Source organism: Falco biarmicus, chromosome 3 (assembly GCF_023638135.1).
Source record: "Falco biarmicus isolate bFalBia1 chromosome 3, bFalBia1.pri, whole genome shotgun sequence".
NCBI lineage: Eukaryota > Metazoa > Chordata > Aves > Falconiformes > Falconidae > Falco > Falco biarmicus.
Window position 1 is genome coordinate 103,667,105 of NC_079290.1, and position 20,779 is coordinate 103,687,883.

The 20,779-nt window shown below is 41.1% G+C and overlaps 1 protein-coding gene across 1 annotated transcript in view; it reads left to right on the top strand.

Moving 5' to 3' along the window:
* TPPP (tubulin polymerization promoting protein) overlaps positions 1–19,930 on the top strand; it is a 66,937-nt gene extending 47,007 nt beyond the window's left edge. Inside the window, exon 4 of the mRNA XM_056332526.1 lies at positions 11,458–19,930. Coding sequence (XP_056188501.1) covers positions 11,458–11,652 — 195 coding nt within the window. The 3' untranslated portion in view covers positions 11,653–19,930. The remainder of the gene's footprint in view (positions 1–11,457) is intronic.
* Positions 19,931–20,779: the final 849 nt, after the last annotated feature.

Sequence of the window (20,779 nt, forward strand, 5' to 3'; positions counted from 1 at the left end):
CAGGCAAGTGATGGGGGCTAGTTAAGCCATAGCTTTATTAGCTAATGTGTTAGTATATCTGACAACAAAATAGCCAGTGCAGGCCGTGCAGCTTTGACAGTTTACAGTCAGACATGTAAACAAAGTCTAGAACCTTTTAGTTGCCTTCACTCCTAGACAAAGCCTGCAAGAGCCAGGCTGAGGTTCATTCTTTTCCTGCAGCAAAAGCAGTGTGCTGTAGCTGTCAAATGCATTTCTACACCTTCTGTGGAGCAGATACTTGCTTTGGTCATTGCTGGCTCTCAAAGTGAAACCAGTTGAAGCTCAGTGTATATCCACTGTGTCCCTGACATAGAAATGTAATTTCGATGGAAGGGACCTGAGATGGTCTCATTCAACCTGCTGTTCGGGGGGAGAGCCATCTGCAAAGCTGGGTGAGGTTGCTCGGGGCCCAGCACAGTTGAATTTGCTCCGAGGGTGGTGTGGGTGGCAGGGCAGTGCAGCAGCGACAGCACTTTGAAAGCTAGGTGTGGCTGCTCAGGGTGCTGGCAATGCAGGCAGGACTGTATTCTCACCAGAAGGGACCCATCAGGGGAAAGCAAGGAAGCCAGAGTGCAGCCCCGAGAGCGCAGCAGCTGAGATGTGGCAGTGGTTGCAGCAGGAGCGCAGAGAGGCTCAGGAGTTCCACTTGGCACTATGTGGGTCTGCCCGAAGGCTGGACAGCGGTGGTCTCTGCACGCTGCAGGATGTGGTCCCCAGCACATGGACACCCGCTGGGATGCAGTGGTACTCCACAGGAGTGCCGTTAGCACATCGAGTCCTGGGCCCCAGGGCTGGAGCCCTCTGTCCAGGCCCTGTGCTGCAGAGGGCTCCTGCCTGTCGCTGGAGTCGGGGCAGGGGTGGCCTCTCCTGTGGGAGATGTGCTACGGCCAAGGCCCCGAGGTCCCAGGCTGAGGGGAAGGGTGAGGAGGAGACTGATGTGGTATTTGTGGAAAACCCAAGCTACACAAGGGGAGGAAGGAGCAGCAGCTGGAGACCAAGTGGACAGAGACTGTCAGGATGGAGAAGGCTGGAAGCTCCTGACTTCTGGCAGTAAGGAGTAGTCACAAACGTGTTCCACCTGCAGGTCTCCAGTCTGAGTACTCTGGGCACTCGTGGGGGTCAACGAAGACCCATCAGAGTCAGCTGAGCCTGGGCTTAGTGCCCACACACAAGGGGAAAAATGGGCGATAGCGTGACCCAGCACCACCTGATGCTATGGGGGCAGGCAGGTTCTTTTAAGGATCCTTGGTAGCATGGGAACTCGCCACAGGTTTGTAGTTCTAATTATGAGCTTTATTACTGTAGAAAGATTTGAGAAATCAGCGTAGCTTGTTGTTAGACAGAATTGTTAACATTTAGGATCTCTTTCTTACTAGGTAAAATTGCAGTTACCTATTCTTTTCAGTCACCTGGACCCTCTACAGATCAGGTCAAATCCTTAATAATCAGCATGCAATAGATTAGCCATGATGTGGACTCTGACTTTAAATCTGGTACCCAAGAGGTGAGCCATTTCCAAGTTACGCACACACCCCCCTTAGGCACTAACAGCACGTCTAAAGCAGATGCGTGTATGTATGTTGTTTGACTGTGAAAATAAAGACATTAGCTGGAAATCATCCATCTCGTAGAGAAGATTAATATATCATAAATGTTGTAATTAAGCTATATTTAGTCTACCTATGTCTATAAAGCTACTAAAAGAATTGGGATGTGATGCTGGTAAAGGGGAGCATGCTGCATTTGATGCAGTTTTTTATTTTCCTTCAGCTGTGGCAGGCTGGTTGGTTGGTTAGTTTGTTTTGAAAAAAACCAACAAAGCAAACAATGGGTTGGCTTGGGAGACACCAGCTCTTGCAATTTTTCCCATTATCTAGAAGGTTAAGAGGGCTGTAGCCAGATGCTCATTGGTGAGGAGTTTTAGGCGCTACATGTAGAGCCAGGACTTGCAATGTTGAAACACCTGAGTGGCGTTACTGGAAACCAGTCCTTTGAAAGTCATTGCCCTGATTGATTAAAACGGGTGTTACTTTCTACTTTCTGGCTTTATTGGAGTGGCTTATCGCTTTCTTTTGTGTGTCTGTGTGCACACTAAACTGAAGAAACATGAATGAAATCCGGATTTTTCTTTGAAGCTTGACACCTGTTCCTGGCTTTTTGCAGGTTTTTTTTTTAATGCATACGCATGTGTTCCCATGATTTTTTATTTTTTTTTTTTTTAATTTATTTTTAAATCCTTTTGGTATGGAGTCCTGGTATAATCCCCAGAAAAGGAAAAACTTAGGCTTTGAGAATTTCTTTTTTCCTGTTTCCTCGTGAGTTTGAGGGTCTCATTCTTTACAAAGGTTCTGGATGTTACCAGCAAATAAATAATTTTAAAAGACTTGCTCAGATTGCTGACGGTGGTGCGGATTCTGAAGGCTCCCAGAACATTTTAATTACATAACCAGATCTCTATGGCAACGTTTTCTAGGAAGAAATGCTATTGGGTACTAAAGTTTTATGGTTGAAGGAGCAAATACAGAAAGCCAGCCAGTTTCAGTGAGGAGCTGAGCAAGGGTGATCACAGTTGACAGTGTAGCCGGGAAGACTGTGGCTAAAACGCGTACCGTCCTGGTGAGGAGCAATGTTAGCGCCTTGCCCCCTGCCCATCACCAGCGCTTTTGGCAGTGCAAGCACTGCCAGCACGCTGCTGCCTTCCTGCACAGAAGTGCTGCTCCCAAGTTCCTGGCTGTTCTGAGGAGCGGCATTGCTTCCGTAGTAGCCAGCTCCAAGTTTTGCAGCTCTCCCATCAGAGTGTTAATATTGTTGATTTCATTCAGCAGGTCAGTTGAGAAAAAGTTAAAAAAAAGGTGTGTGGGGGCAGCAGTGCTTGCAGTCTGCCATTTTGCTAGGTGATGTTGGCCTCCCATACTTCATGTGATCCACCACCTACTAAAAAGACACAGTACCTAGGGCAGGAAGGGAATGTTTCTGTACTATCTGGACACTCATAGATCGGGCAGAACACCCCAGAAAACCTTACTGCCGTGTTTTGCGTCAAGCCAGTAAGTTTCTGCTTAAGCTGTGGAGCAGCTTTAAATCAAATCTGAACCTTTGTCAGTGATGGCAAGCAGTGGAAAATCTCTTCAGGCAAGGTGTTTCAGTGGAGACAAGTTCATGGCAAAAACCATTGCACTTCATGTCTGTTTTGAATGTGTGGTACTCCTACAGCCCAGTAGCTTTTCTTGCTGCATTTAGCCCCAGTAACTGGTTTGGGAGATCCTTTTAGGGATGGTGCCAGGCTCTGTGCAAAGCCCCGCGGCGCACGGCTGACGAGAGCTCACACGGGCTGTGCTGGCTGCAGAAGTGGAAGCCCTGCAGCTGCCTGGTGCTGCGCTGATCTGGTTGTCCAGCCTGTTGCATTGTGCCAGGTGGATGCCCCAGCTTTCTTTGGCATTAGCTCGGCATTTTAAACTGCGTGCTTCATAAAAAGGATGGTAATGAGTGCTAACTGAAAACAGTGGACATGACGTTAGCAGCACTGAATTGTCTTCCTTCTTCTTTGCCTTAGCCTTGTCCTGGAAGGAAGAGTCCTGAAAGTCTGGGGGATCTTTTAGTCTTACGCTGTTTTTCTATTTTCATGGTTGTGGCACAGGTGTCATAGGATGCTTCTAAGCCTTTGACACCAAAGCTGAGATAGAGGTCCTGTTGATTCTCTTAACATTCATGCTGATTTAACTGCATTGCTGCAGTTTCTCTGTAGCAAACCAGCCAAATGAGTGCAAGAGCATGTTTTTCAGTGGATGTATTTTTCTTCAGCAAATAGCTATGTTCCTCTTCAGCTGTCTCATGGAATGTGTGTTCTTGATTTCTGTGTTCTCCTTTCCTTTTTTGTGTAGTTCCTTTCAGCTTTTTAAGGATTTATAGTACACTTCTGAAACTTATTCTGATTTTCCAGACTGATGAAATGGAATGGTTGACTTGCTCTATAAACTGCTTTTTGGTTTGTCTTTTTTCTTGAAGTCTAAGGCAAAATCGCCCAGGTGTGCAGAGGTATCTTTCATAAGAAAGGAGGAGGGAAGCATGTGGCACTCTGAAAGGGTTTCAGGGTTTAAACAGATTCTGCAGCTTTCTCTTCCTCTCTGGTATGAGGGCTGTTGCAGACAGACAGAAGTTGGAACATGGCTAATTGGTAATTTGGATGGGTTGTTTGATATTTTTATTATTATTATTATTATTTTGGTTTTTACCCAAATGTGGTCAAACACTAGAACAAGTTGCCCACAGAAGCTGTGGAACCTCTGTCTTTGGAGGCCTTAACTGAAGAAGTTTCTGTGTAAGCTCATTTGGGCCTTGCTGTGTGAAGGGCTTAGGCTAGATAAGGACTCTTAGCAAAAGTTCCTTCCAACCGAAATTGTTCTGTGACTTCATGATTTCAAGTTCTTATATCTCCAGTCCTCAGTCTCTCCAGGTAAGCAGTTTCTGTGCTTGACCAATCACAGTGATGAAGAATTTTTTTCTGTGTGTCTAGTTGGAATTTCCCATCTTCCAAATCGTGTTCATAATCTTCTCCCTCCCACCCCCTTCTCTTGTGTACTTCTGAACTAGCACTATTTCTAATATCACCCCTCTGTTGAGGGCAGGACTAAGATTTACCTCCCCTCCTCTTATTCTCTTACGAGTCTGAATAAAATTTCTTTTTTTAGAGAAAATTTCCTTTTATTTCCCATAGCTGACTCTTGAGACTGTGGCCTGTTCTGATCTTCCCAGTGAGGTTTTGATGTGAGAGGAGATGTAGCTGAAAGAGACAGAAGGCATGCATACCTTTCCTGACTCATCTGAGATGTTTCCTTGAACTTGGAGGTCATGTGACACCCTCTTTGGTTGGAAACTGGCAGTGAAGGAACAATGACCATTTTTGAAAGATGTTTTTAAGATTAGAAGCAGCACAATGGTCCAGCAAAATACCAGTAAAAATACAAGCTTGATGATTGAAGAAAACAAACAAAAGAATGAATCTTTTTTCAGTGATCTCCTCTTTTGACAGAGGCAAAGACATGGAAATGATAGCAGCTGTCTTGTGTTAATGGAAATAACTGAGTGAAGCGAACAATGGTTGGTCTTGGAGGACAGAAGTCTTAATATTTTTTGAGAGTATCTTTGGTTGATTCATTTGCTGTTCCAAAATGAGCTTGCACAGACATTATATTTGGTTCTGTTGTGCTAAGTAAAACTTCCCTCTTAAAGAGAAAGTTTAAAAAAAAAATCAAGTTCATGTGCATCTTCTGTGATATGCAAACTTTGTGGTTAACTGTGTGTGCAAATAAGACAAGGAAAATGGTGGAGGCTTCTGTGGGCTCACAGAAGGGAAAGGAGGAGGTTGGCCCCAAGTAATTTGTTGCCTTTAGAAAAATGTAACTAGAGATATTATATAACTTACTCCAGATAGTGAGCAGTTCAAGCAGACCTGCTGTATGAAAAAAGAGAATAATTTTTTTGTGTTTCATTGTGAAAAAGAAGAGAGAGTGTTGACTTGCTAAGATGGAAATTGTCTTCATACAGCCCTTTGTGCTGTTCACTTTGTTTCTTCCGACACTTCTCCTCAGTGATGAGAGACGGTCAGCTCCCCTCACACCCTGTTTTTTATTTGCCTTCCAATGCCCATGTGCAATTGGTAATGAACAGCTGGCCTGCACAGAATGAGTTCCCAGCTACACTTTTAATTGTTTTTGCCCTTTGCTCAATTCCAGTTTGGTCTCCATGATTGGTTTTGTTGTTCATAAACAGAAAAAGCATTTTGATAAAAACAAGTTGGGTCCATATTTGGTTCATAAAGGCAGTTCACTAAAAATAAGTCATCAGCTCATACAGGAACCTTTTATGAATAAACTTGCCACCTTAGGACACTGAAGGTGATTGAAAAGCTAGAAATCATTTCCAGGCACATGAAGGACAAGAAAGTCGTCGGAGTAGCCAGCATGGCTTTGACAAGGGGAAGTCATGCTTGACCCACCTGGTTAACTTACATGATTAAATGCCCAGCCTGGTAGGTGTGGGGAGAGCAGTGGGCAGTGTCCACTGGCCTTCAGCAGGGCCTTTGGCACGGTCGAGGCTGCGAGTGCAGGGCCCAGGCGAGCAGACAGCAAGGTGGGTTGGACACGGGCTGGATGGCCAGGCCCTGGCAGTGCTTGCCAGTGGCACAGAGCCCAGCTGGAGGCCGGTGGCTAGTGCCGTACCCCAGGGCTCCGCGCTGGGTCCCCTCCTGTCCAACGGCCTCATCGGTGATCTGGAGGGTGGGCAGAGCGCACCCCCAGCGAGGCGGATGACAGCACAAGCTCTGGGCGGGTGGCCAACGGGCCAGAGCTGTGCTGCCATCCCGCAGGACCCGGGCAGGCTGGAGGGACGGGCTGCAGGAGCCTGGGGAGGCTCGGCAAGGAGCGGCACAAAGTCCTGCACCTGGTGAGGAGCGGCCGCAGGCACCAGCCGGGATGTGCTGGGGGCCGCTGGCTGGAAGGCGGCTGGGCAGGGAAGGACCCGGGCGTCCCGGTGGACACGGAATTGAACTAGAATTATGTCCCTTTGCCACATGGAAGCCTACTGGTGTCCTGGGCTGCACTAGGCAAAGTATACTTTGCTAAGTGTATACAAAACACTTGTCAAGTATTCCTACCCCTCTTCTCAGCACTGGTGAGGTCACATCTGGAGTGCTGCCTTCAGCTCTGGGCTCCCCTCTAGAAGACTGATATGGAGCTACTGGGAGAGAGTCCAGTGAAGAACCAGGAAGATGATTAAGGAACTGGAGCATCTCTCCTATGAGGAAAGGCTGAGAGAGCTGGGACTGTTAGCCTGGAGAAGGCTCAGAGGGAATCTCATCTGTGTATATAAATACCTTGAAGGGCGGATGTAAAGAGGAGAACAGAGCCAGGCTCTTTTCAGTGGTGCTCAGTGACAGGACAAGGCAGTAGGCACAGACTGAAACACAGGAGGTTCCCTCTGAACATCAGGAAACACTTTTTCACTGTGAGGATGACCAAGCACTGTCGTAGGTTGCCCAGGAAGGTTGTTGAGTGTCCACTCTTGGAGATACTCACAATCCATCTGGACACAGTTCTGGGCAACCAGCTGTAGGTGAGGAGGTGGGGGTTTGGGGCAGATGACCTCCAGAGGTCTTTTCCAACCTTAACCCGTCTATGATTCTGCGATAACATAGTACTGCTAGATGCTTCTGGTTGAGGAGTCCAAGACAGACATGAAGTCTCTGTGTATTCTGGTTTGTATCTACAAAGGCTTTTTGGAAAGAAAGCATGTTGGCAGGATGCTTAGATTGCAGGTGGCCCTTCTGTGTAATGTTCATGTGAGCTTGAAGAGGAAGCAGTATTCTCTTTTTAATGGATACACATTCATCATAAGAAACATCAAAGAAGAAAAAGGAGAAATGGGGTGTTCTGCATAGTTTTATGGTGGCATCTCATTGTCTCTAGTCTTTTATATGGATAGATCAATTCAGGGAGTGAGCATGTCGTACAAGGAATTAAAATTGCTTGAATTTTGTATTGTTGGAAAGAAAGTGAGCCTCCCATTTCACAGAAATTATGCCAGCAGGAAACCGATGGGGACTGTCGTCTTTCAGTTGTAATGTTCTGTCATGTGTGGAAACAGGTACACCACTGACTTCACATGCAACGTAGGAAAAGGCTGCAGTTCTTACTCGGTTACAAACAATTTAGAGAAAGTGTCTGCCTTGCAGCTGCTGCCTTTATATTCATCTCACGTACTGTGACTCCTGTGATGCAGGAAGCCTTCTAATGCATCCCAGGCTGAAAGAACACAGGATATGGGATTGCTATTGTTCATGCTCTGCATTTGTGATGTTTGTTGTGCTGATGCTTTAGGGGTTTTTAGGTTTTATTTAACTGTATAATATATATTATTTATATATATATATTATATATATAATAATATAATTTTATTAAATCTATAATAATAATATAACTGTATAATAAGGACAAAAAGATTGTATTTTATTAATTTGCCAAGCTGTTGCCCATCCTCCGTTTCCCTTGTTGGTTTGAAATGTGTACCTGTTTTCCCAGTAGACTTATCGGGAGAAGGAAAGGATCATGTGGCACACTGCAACCTTGTTGCTAATGTCTTGTTGTTAGGATGCACCCACCCCCCCCAGCCCCAAGAAGTTGTCTGTGTTGTGGTCTTATCAAAAGTGCAGGCTGTCTTGATATAAACACCACATTCCTCAAGGTGGCCACCGGGAATGATGTCCTGGGAGTAATTTCCTGGGAATGTCCTTCATTCTTCACACAGGCCATTCTATTAATTCCTTTTTTACTGTTTCTTCTTGTATGTAAATATATGGGCATTCCTTTCATATTGCAGTCATACAAGTATTAGTAAGTCTGTTACAGTTATGTTACTGTACCATAATTCTTACTTATTTTTATTGTAATTTGGGTATTGAGGCAAATTTCGTACTCATCATGCAAACCCTTTGAAACAGAGGAGCAGAACCTGTTGTTCTTTTTCCAAATAGTAATCAAACTTACCATGACACATTCTCAGAACAGAAGTCTGTTCTGAGAATTGATTTGGTAAAGAAAAGACAGTCAGCTAGAGTTTCTGAGACCTCTCTCTGTGAGAATGCAGAATGTATACACATTTAGAGAAAACTGATTTTCCATAAAGTAGTGGTGGTGAAATATAAGGAAAGTGAATATGTGTCAAGTTTAATTAACTTTATACTGAATGCTGCCCGTCTTGTATTTGGAGTTTTTACAGTACAAACAGCTTTTGTCACTGTGGCTTTTAGCAATAGTGTTATCTAAGTAAACATAGAGCAAAGTTTAGTCCTTTGATTATATGATAAGCTTTCTTGCATCTTGTATAGCAGCTGCTTCTGCTGTTGGGGATGATGAAAGACACTTTGGCAAGTATTGTACCATGGCTTTTTGCTTGCTGGCTTACATAAGGAGAGTCACAAGTAGGATCTTCATTGTCTTCATAGTAAGTTTGTTAAGAACACACAAGAAGTGTGCTAATAGTTAAGAAAATGCCTTTAGTAGGAAGCATCATACATTTCGTTTTGAGGGAGAATGATCTAGTAATAACCAAGCATAAGAAACTTCCCCACATGTATTCTGTCCTAGAGTCAGCCTTTATTGGTATGCTCCTGCAGCTGTTATGACCTGCAGGGGATTTAAAACGAAGGTGAAACAAGGGAGCCTGTGTATTTACATGAGTTAGGTGTACTATGTGCTAGGTATACTAGTATACATGTGTACTGCCCACTAGTATAGATGCTTCATGGTTCAAACTGAATGGTGTCATCCACCAACCACCAAACAGTCTGACAGCTTGTCTCCAAGCAGCGGCTGGGTTCTTACTCCTGAACACTGCATAACAGGAAACGCTACGCCATACAGAAGCTTATTTCTACTGGTTTGTGCCAGAATTCTTGTTCAAGGTACAAGCCCCCCATGTTTCCCTTCCACTACCAAACTAAACAGCGATTCACAAGTAAGACTTAAAGTACCACAGAATTCCTAGTGCTTGTGCCCAGGGTGAAGCTAACAGCTTATGCTGTTATCTTACAGAAGTGTGTGTCTGTTTTCCTCGAGAAACTTACTTTTCCTAACAACAGTAATTTCCAGTGGCTGGACAATCCTTTGGTTCTGTTGTCTGCTGTGTGTACAACTGGAAAGAACAAATTCTCAGCTGGGCAACAGATCGGAAGTTTTTACTTTGTTGCTTTTGATGTCTCAGTTTATACATTTTTATTGCATTTTCATCTTTCTTTAGCTGGGCTGCTAACACAGTTACTGATCATAGGGTGTATTTTTTTAATTAGCTCTACTGTGAATACAGGTTTCCTGGTTATAAGGTGCTAGCAGGCCAACATGGACAAGAAAACTGCAGGTGTTAAGAAGCAGCACTTCTTGCTAGGCATTGTCTTCATTTCTGTTTTTCAATATAGATAAATAACCTCTGATGCAGATAGTACTCCGAGACTGCAAGTTTGAAGTCCCTAAAGGTATTGCTGTTCTGAGAAATGCATGTTCTGGTGCTCAGTTTCTTTTGGATAGTGACAGAACTCGCACCTCTGAACACTCTTTCCCTCAGGGCCTTATGCAAAAGTAACACTGCAGAGAGGTGCAGTCTTGTCTCACACATTGGGTATGTTTGGAGGGAGAAAAGCAGAAGTTTACAACATGAGATTCTGATTAAGTAGTTACGTATGTGGACAAATTCCCTCAAAACAGCTTTTATGTAACTGTGGAGGATGTGTGGCTTCCATGGTGTACAAGTTACGTCATTCATTCCCAGTCTAACTGAATCCAAGTATCCTGTTCCTCTTGGTACAGATTCAAGCGTCTTTTCCAAGTCTCTGGCCTTTTAATGTTCAGCATTAAAAGATATTTGACATGTGTCGTCCTATGGAAGAGCTATGTGTTACTTTGAAAGTCTGTTAGGTCTCATTAATGAGCATTTATTTGGGCTGAGAATGGCTCGAAGGGGAATGAGTTTTTGGATGAAAGATAAGTTTCCCAGAGCATTTACTTTACTGCAGTGAACCCCATGTCACTTTTGTCTCTAAAATGCACCCTAACAGGATGGTGCGCAGAAGAAAGATACCCAGATTTTACCAGTCTGCTCATCTTGGCTCCATTCCCACCACTATGCAAAAATCTTCTGTTTTCTCTTTAGTGCCCTTTCTTTTCTGATTTTAAGTGTAAGCTTAAGGATCAAAGAGACTACTCCTAGTCCAAGCACACAGGTTAGCGTGCTCCTGTATTGTTCTGTGAAATATCTTTTTCTTTCTGTTTGTGTAGTCAAATTTTCTTTGTCTCAATAACATCAGAAGTTTGATTTTTAAGTAGCCTGATATGACTCAGTGGAAGCAATGCAAAGGGAAGTCTTTGCTCAGTGCCATTTTATAGACTGCTAATTTGCTAACACTGAAAATAACTTTCAGTCCTTCTAGTTTGTTACTTCTTTCATGACTCCTAGAGTTTAGAAGGAATTTGTCTCTTGAAGCAGTGAATTGAAGCTGTATTGGTTTGCTTTTCTGTGTTGGTGGCGCCAGGCTTATTTATGCTCAGATGTTGACATAATGGGTTTTGAACACGGCTGTTCCCTGTGACTTCTTCATATCTCTGGTGCTTAGAACTTGATTATTACTCAGAAGTATCTCCTATTGAAAGTTTCTTCCAAAAGTTTTTGACATAACTTGTACTATTTTGTTCTTGTCGATCTGATTATTGTCATTGTATGTTACAGCAAGAAACAAACATTTTTTGGTATCCTTTTGCTGGAAGTGAGTAGACATTTACATAGTCTCCATCGTTACAAAGATTTAAATGTTAGTAGCATGTTCAAATATCTGTATTAAGAATAATTGATTTTTGATGAGGGTTTATTGTTTCTTCTCTTTTCTTCCAATAGAAAGCCGTATCATCTCCAACTGTGTCACGCCTTACAGATACGTCAAAATTCACGGGTTCTCACAAAGAGAGGTTTGATCCCAGTGGGAAAGGAAAAGGCAAAGCTGGCCGAGAAGATCTGGTGGATGCTTCAGGATATGTATCTGGCTATAAGCATGCAGGCACATATGATCATAAAGTACAAGGAAGCAAGTAAGGCTGAGGGTTTACAACACAGAGGGAGAAAGAGAAGGGGAAGGAGAGTATATTTGTAAGAATGATGTAGATGAATCCCACATGTTTTGGTTATTGTGAATGCTAAGACTGTCGTCAAGAAGTTGTTTTCAGGAACTGGAACTGATTTCAACATCTGCTGAGCTACTTGCAGCACAATGCCACTTCATTACATTCCTCATGCATATATTGGCAAAAATAAATATATAGGTACAAAAAATGCATTGTTTTGTTGAACTTTAGACAAAAAAACACCACCCAAAGTCAAAAGCAGTTATACCACACTTTGTCAATTCAAGCAAAATATCTCAAACATTCCTAAATGTCCAGTTGTCCTGAAGATGTCAAAGAGAACCTCTTGAAAAGAGGGTCTTCCGTAGCAGTTTTTCTGAAGAGTATCCCATTATTTATGCAGTTTGATTAGACTACTGTTTGGGGCCTTTTAAAAAATGTCTTATATAGGACCTGGCACTTTCCTTAAAACGTTCAACAACATACTACTGGGGGAGTAAGTGGTTGTAACACACAAGGTGCTAGCCTGTAAATGTCATACACCACTCATCAAAAAAAACAAAACAAAACAAAAGCTATTTCTAGGACAGTATAGGTTCTAAAGTATTTTATGTCAACAAAAAGAGGTGGAAAATACCAGTCCTTACTTTCCTCCTGTCTATACTTTGTGCTTGATACTGTGCGTACTGTAGCATTGTTCTGACTGGGTGGATTTGGCTGGAGCTTTTGTACTAACTTGAGAGGTGAGGAACAAGACATTACTAAGAAAGTCTATTAAAGCTTTTTGCAGTCTGTTTTCAAGTTTTTATTAGCTCACATTTGAAATGAAGGGGGCATTAAGCTAATAATGCTTTAAAATATTTATTATGACTAAACAGGTTGCTATTAAGTGAATGTTATTATGCACATACATTAGCTTATGTACCCTTTAAGCTAGGACATAAGGAAAGTTTATGGCCCATTGGAATAAGGACATTTGCAATTAATATCCATGTATTTGCCTACAAAAATGTACTATTATAACTGGGCTACATTTTATGTTAGGTTTGTTTGAAGACAAGGGATTTGATTTTCTGTTCACTTTTACTGCCTGACTTGGGAGTAATTGACAGGAATGGCTTTCCACTGCTATAGAAGGAGAACCAATTTCACAGGCTTAAGGTACAGGCAGCTAAGTGTGACCTGCCTGGGGCCCAGAATGTCAAAACTGCTGAACAGGAAGGAGTAAGAATAACTCATTTTTTATATTTGTTAAAAAGGAGAGAAGAGGCTGGTCTAATTTTCCACAAGAGCTGAACCCTAATGTATTAATGTGCTTCTCTAAAATTATGAAAGATAAGATTTTCAGTATTCAGAAACAGCTGCTAGCAGTTCTGCTTTGCTTTTCTTCAAAAAGAGTTCATGCACTGATTTAAATGTTTGACCCAGATGAAAGATTAACAAATTTATTGCTTTCCCCCAGCCCTTATTGGCATCCCACTCACAGTACATAAAATGCAGTGAGCAGTGTGTGTTGTTATGTGCCAGGCAGGTCAACAGTCTGTATCTGGCCAGTGTCCAGAAACAGAGGTTTTCAGCCCTTAACTTGTTCACATTTTGTTTTTTTTCTGACATGGAATTGCCTTTCTTGTAACTTTGCCTTCAGTGACCCTTTGAGCCCATACATCAGCCTGAAACCAAAACACCAATAGCAAACAAAGGCAAGGACTTCCTTGTAGACTTGGAGATTTTCTTTGTTTACAATTTATTTTGGTGTTTGTTTTGAAGAGGGAGGGAAGTTTGCCAAAACTCGGCACATGTTTGTGTAAAGATTTAAATGACTTTTCCCATGGTTGACTCTGGTTACCTGGGAAGATTTTTGATGTATGTAAGGATGCACAGGATGAGAGGCATCCATCTTCGTGAAGCCTTTCAAAGAGTTACCCATTGTTCTTGAAGAAAAATTTCCATGGAATGAAGGATTATCCACTCCTTTGTTGCACGGCTGACCTGTCATGCTCTGAGGCAGAAAATAGTGTACTGTGATCCCAGCAATGACTGAATCGTTCCAGCATGGTAGTGAACTGTCTAAACGTGGAGAACCTTCTTCCAATCACTGGTGCCTGTGCACATGAAGAAGTCTCCAGGATAGTCCTGTTTTTTATGAATAAAAAGGCTGAGCCTCTAACCCTTGATAAATCCTTCAGCTAAGTTACAGGCAAAACCAGTGTCCCTGTTCTTCCCACTGACTTTAAAACTTGACTCATAACTCACTGCTAACAGCCCCAGCCCGAGTGAAGGGTGAAGTCCAGCCTACTGCAGGACCCTCTCAGCTTGCTCATCTGGCTGTTGGTTCCTAGCTAGTTCCCAATCAGACACATCTGGTGGTACTTACCCTGAGGTGCACAAGTGACAGACTTCCTCAGGTACCACATACTGAGTGTTGGTAGCACAAGGCTGTTGCTACACAAGAGGAGTAGTTGGTTAGGCAGTTTGTAAGGTATGATTCGGTTTTAAGCTGCTAGTTCACAGTATGAGAGAGGCCATCATGCTCTGAAGATAGAAGGCAGGTGAAGGAATTGAGAATGTGGACAGACCCGAGCTGACATGGACTAGAAATTGAACTACTCTGTTTGCTCAGAAGAGGCTGATAGAACTACCTGAGGTTCTGCCAGTGCTTACTTTGCATTACTTGTACCGTATAAAATCCCGGCTATGCACCAAAGCACTTTGTATGGGCCTGATGCAAAGTTCTTTGAAATACTGTCAGTGGTGACTAAGCTTTAGATCAGGACCTGAAAAGATGCCTCAAGCAGTGGTATTTTATTTTGAGGAGCACGCTTTTTCTACAGTTGGATAGTTTAAAAAACTCAATAAAACAGATGCATGAAAAGAAGTCATTCTGATGCAACAGTGACAAAACAAAGTTGTGGCTGGAAAGACAGTACTTTGGAAAGATTTCTCCCTTTATTTGGTGTGGAAGATAAGGGCTATGAATAAAAGTACCAGATGCAGCTGTATTAGGGGTTCAGCCACCTTCTTAAGCTCTTTTCCACTAATATCTGTAGGAAATTAAAGGCCTAAATACTGGCTTGAAAGTTAGCCATACATTCCAGGCCTGCTTGGGAATGAGGCAAAGTACATTTTCTTGTTCACCTGCCATGCCCTTGACTCTCAGGACAGCAAATACAGCTGGTACCTCAGAGATGAGGGGAAGGGATAGCTCAGGAGTTGTAGGAGGTAACCAATTTTCAGCACTTGAAGTGGTGTAGAGCATATGCTCTTCCTGTGTGCCATACTCCAGACTGTAACTAAATATCATGTCTGAAGTAAAGACATGGGTATCCTACAAAGTTTAAAATCATCTCCTTTTTTGGGGCATCTCAACTCATTCCATCTAACCTTCCAGTCTGATTTTCAGCATCTTATACTATGCAGCACCCTTCTATGTGACATATTCTGTAAAATCCTGTTGTTCCTAATTTGCTTTCGTTACTGCTGAACCTGCTACCAAAAGAGATGTGATCAGAAAGTTCAGGTAGTTTTAGCAATAACTGCCTTAAAGAATAAACTCAAATTACACCGTTAATTTAAAATTAAACCCGTAAATACTAGGTGAGTACACAATTTGCCTGTATCTCCACTGAGGCTTAACCTGGCCACCAAATCCTTTGCAAAACTGAGGACAAGAAACAGATGAATAGAGAAGCAAAAGAATAGTCCTTACAAATCATTCTCTAAAAGTAACGTCATCTTAAAATAAAATATGCAGAAGTCAAATGGGTTTTCTTACTAGTGCTTGCTTACTAATTCCTTCTGGTCACTCCGTTACTTGTTGAGAGTTTTGCAACAATCTTATGAATATGGAAATAACAGAAACAAAAATTATTGTCCTGCTTTTTGTGGCTGTCAGAGTTACCACAGTAGTGTTACTGAGAAGCAGATGTTAAAAAACAGACATGGTTTCAACAGTCCTATGTAAACAGTTGTAATTAATCGTAATCAAATATTTGGAATCTCAAAGGAAATGTTGAACGTTGGACAGTGGCCAAGATCTAGCTGCTGTTAATGTTTTTTTCTTAAACCAACAGTATTTCTTACCTCTTTTTCACTTTAGGGAAAGGGAGGTTTCAAAATTACTGATATGTCACAACTTGTGTTTTTCATCACCATAGAGATTGTCCTTCAAAGATATTTTGGATTGAAGTATGGTATTTTCCATGTATTTTACTGACCTTACCTAAATTAAAAATTCCTCTGACAGCTTTTTGACATTATAGAAAGCTTTGTTCATGAATTAGCATTTCAGTCACCCATATCTTCTCTTTATTGGCTCAATTAATTTTTTTTTAAATGGTAGCTGGAATTAGCCAGAACTAAAAGGCAAGTGACTGCCAAGGGGTTGGCTTGCAAGTGGTGGGTATATCCCAGGATCTGTAGAGAAAAATCCTTATGTATCTTTCTCCAAAACCAAAGCTTTAAAGTTGTAATTTATAGGGTTTTTTTTCCTTAAGGCTTGTTATAGTTAGGAATTTTAATTTATGATATTCAAAACATAACTCTGCCTTTCAGTGATGCATGCGTGTGTGGGGCATGTGCCTGTCATCCATGAATGAGAATTCTCTGTTTGCACTGGCCAAGAAACCTTTTACCTTCACGATAGAGGAAATGTAATGTGTTGCACTAGTACATGTCCTCTTAACTGACTGTTAGCCTTGCACGTGTGCCAAAATAGCTACACCTTTGTGTACGTTATTTGTAGTGTAAATATTGTGTTCTTGGCTCGTCTGTTAGTTGGTAATAATGTAATATACAAGACTTGTACAAGTTTGTGTGAGCGTACACATACTCTTTGGATCTAGCTAAGTAATTAAACCATATAGATGTTGATCCAAACCTTACATCTTACTAAGGCCATACCCTTGTCTTTCAGCCAATGCTGTTCAGCTTGGCCAGTTGGTGACACTGCTATTCTCCCTCCATAGCATGAAGGTAGAGATCGAAGGAGGCTTTTATTGTTTTACATGTCTACCCTGTTCCTATTTCTGGGGGAAATCACTCTTCAGTGTTTCTAACATTGTCTTGGTGTGACAAGAAGAAATTCTAGTGAGGAAGGAGGGGAGAGTCAGAGTGAAAGCAAGATTTCCTCCAACTGCTTTCAAAAGACCATTTAAAATTTTGCCCTGCATGGGCCTTACTTTTTCCCTTGCCCCAACTTTATGATGCAAGTGGATGCTCAGTACGTATACACAGTTGTTTATCATCAGTTAGTAAGCGTAGTTATGGTACGTTGAGGTGGGAAGAGGAAACAGGACTGTCATACAATGCTTATGGACTTAAATCTTGCCCTTTATAAAATTAAATACCTGAAACACAGTGACGGATCTCAAACTCATGCGAAGTTCTCATAGTCTGGAGTGCCTCAACTTGATATGTGTACCTCCTGTATTTGGAATGTTTGCCCATAAAATAGCATTTAGACATTCAGTTAGTCATGCTGTGCACTCCCAAGTGCCCATTTGGCTTACCCAGTATAAGCTGGAAATGGCGGACCGAGATGTTCTTTTTAAGTCTTCAGAATCCCAGAACTAGTAAGAGACCTTTAGTTGTGGTCATGCTTACTCATTAAACTCAAAAACAATGCTTTGAAAGATGTTCCAGCTAGGAGTAGTTTTTTGGGAAGCTAAAGAATATTGCAGCTAGAACTTCCATGTCTTAGTTGTTCAAGTAATTTGGTTTTGCCAGGAGAAATAACTGTAATATATTTGGGTTTTTTTCACGTTTTTCAGTATATTACCTTGGCTATATTGCTTCAAAATCCATATGGAGGTGGATTTCAAAACAAGTTTATAGTGTAACTCTACTTTGTTGTCAGAAAACATTTGAATTAGCTTGTTTCATTCAAACTAATTGATCATCCACTTTAGGAAGACTTTAGCAAGAGCAAGCTTGATAATAAATAAAAGGGCAAAACCCCCAGCCTATTTTCTGACTGTTGACAGACTTTTGCAATACTGGTAGTCTGAAATGATTTTTTTCTAAAAAATTAATTCTTTTTCACAATCATACACATGCACTACTTTGCAGCATATATATACATGAGCGCCAAGAATACAAAAAAGCTTTTTTTTTTTTTTTTCTTTAAATACCTTACATTTAGAAATTGACACTGAAATGCCCAACTGACTAACCTGATCTGGAAAAATGTTAAGCACCTACCATATTCCATTGCAGGTAAACAGCCAATGAATAAATTTTCAAATAGTTATACAACATCTCTTTTTGTGAGTTACTGTAAAGCACATGGCATGTACAAAGTAAGTTTTGTTGTAAGCATTTGTAAAGGTCTTAAAGATAACACTTATGATAAATTGCCCTTCCCTTCAGTTAACTTTATTTGAGATTTTTCTATTACTTTGCACTTTTTCAGAGCAGATCACAAATGTAAATAAAGTTACATTAAAGTTAATTTAAAAAGTAGCCCTAAAAACACTCATACTTCATCCATCTTTACATTTTGATCAGGAATTATATTATGGATGATCAACAAAACAAGAAAAATGATGGCCGTCTGTATCCCCACAATGGTGGATTATTTTAAGCTTCACTTTACATCCAATGAGTTTCTGTATGCTTCCATTTGTGTATGAAATATCAGGGTCATAGAGAAGAACAAGTTATAGGATGCAGCAAGTGTGCTTGTGTCTGTCTTTGTGCTGGGTTTGGAATATGTCAGCTTTGGCAAACTGTTGCAGCAGGGAAAATGTTTTGTATAATGCTTATAATACAAAGTACATTCTGTAAAGCAGAGAAATGGTCAATGTTGGATAAGTATATTGAAGTTTATTCTTAGCAAGGTTTTAGGTTTCACAGATTTAAATATTACAGGAGAAATATATATTTATACAGAAATGTAATTTTTGAATGTTTGAGGTTGGGTTTCTTCAGTCGTGAACCATTTATTTATCCACATTATGCTTTATTCCTTTGCTGGCTTGGTCATCTGTCCATGCTGTTCCAACATCCATTTCTAATTTGGTTTAGATGTTTTCATTCTTTATTTGCACAAATCTGGATGTGCATGCTGTCAGGACCTAATTGTAAAGTGTAGAGGCAAAACTGTTTTATCTTTGATTACCTAGAACACTAAAAAATTTAATCATTAAATAGTTGTGATACGGATATAGGTCTTGACATAGTCTTCCTTGGAGCGCTGTACAGTATGATAAAAACTTTCAGTGAATCTTACTATTTCTTGTTCTTAGTTTCATTTGTCTTTCATTAACCAGGAAGCTGCTGTGTGCTATTAATTACCTGCAATATTTATAATTGCAGGCATTGCAAACATTAACATTCAGCTGTACTAGCCTACTGTGTTCACTGTGAAATTTTCAATACGGTAAGAATATTACATGATCATTTAACCTGACAAGTTTACTTTTTTCCTCACTAATTTAACACTGAACCTTTTTTTTTTTCCATTATTACAAATGAACAACTTGAGCATAGTATTTCTTAATTGTAACTATAATAGATAAATTATATCCTAAGCAAACATTTTTAATCACTTGATGAAGGGGGTCAGGCATCACCCAGTGCAGAGTGCACTGGGCAATGTCTTATCCCCACTGCAGTCAGTGCCAAAATTCTAACTGATGTTAGCAAAAATGGAGCCACCATTACCAAGGGGTTAATATGCTTAGTAACCATGACAAGAGGTTATGGGAGAGCACAACAGTGATTCTCTATTTCCATATCTTTGTTTCTGTTAATTTAAAACTACTACTATTCAATCTTTAAAATAAGTAAAAGAAACTTGAAGGGGGGATCATATACTACTAGTTTGTACTAGGTTTTTTCAGGAAAAGGAAACAAATTTATATATATATATATATGCAATATATTTTTACACTGTTTATTAATGCTAGGAAGTATTAAGTGTATCACTTTATCAGTGTGAATGTTAAAGTAATGACAACGTTGTGGATGTTTTAAACCTTTAAAAGTTGTCTTGTTACATTCTAAATCCACATTAATAGAAAAGCTACTTTGTCTACAACATTATTGTTGATGTTTTAGGGAAAATGTTCAAGTATAGCAGTTGTTTGATTAGCACTGTAAAAGCTTGGCTTGAAAAGCTGTAGTGAAATCCATATTGTAAACACCATTTTTTAAAGCATAGCTTCTTATAAAGTATGTTACTGCTGTTGACTGACTGTAAAATTGTATCCTTAGTTGGTAAAGTGATCAATAAAAGTGTTACTACATCAGCTGCTGGATTTCTTGAAGTAAATGGTATTTGTTGATAAACTTTGTTAGCCACACTTATTTTGCAGTTTGGATGTTAAGCAAATTGCTAATTAATGTATAAATTACATCAAAATACTCTCTGAACCAGCTCTCTCATTCTAAGCAGAATATATTTCTTCTTTATCAGTTATTTTCCTAGTTTTAATAAGTAGTAAAGTTGACCATTAACATTTTGAGAACTCCGCTGTGATCCTTGAACAGCCAGAGATCCACCAAATGCAATCAGTCAGGATGGTGGTGTGCTGTCCTCGCCTTCCCTTCTCTGCTGAAGCAATAGCCACCATCGGTGGTCATTGTGGCAGCCTCTGGCTCAAGCTGGAATTTGGGAGACAGGTAACAACACAATAGCTAAGGGCCATAAATCATGCTCAGCAGCTGAGGGCTAGTTGAGCATGCACCCACCGAAATACAGCTGGTATGCACATATGACTGTAAGTCGATCGCCTTACCCCATAAATAGTGGACAGCCCAGGGCCCGCTGAGCTGTCCTGCGCAGCAGCTGGCTGCATGCCAGGATCTCCTGTTGAGTAGGGACACCTCTCAAGGTACCCCTCAAGGTTGAGAGATTCCTTGCTGCTGAGTCTTGGTAAGCAATTAATAGCATGCTAAACTTTGAAATCTTAGCTAAGTGATACGAAGGATTGATTGCTCATATATAATCTTTTAGACATAAACCACTGACAGGTCAGGGACCAGGACTGGATCTAGCTGCACCCAGACTCCTCTCCAAGGAGTTTAGAATGCAAGAGGGTCCTTTCTGAACCTCCTGACTCAGCGGGAGGGTCTCCCTGACAGTTTTGTCTGACCCT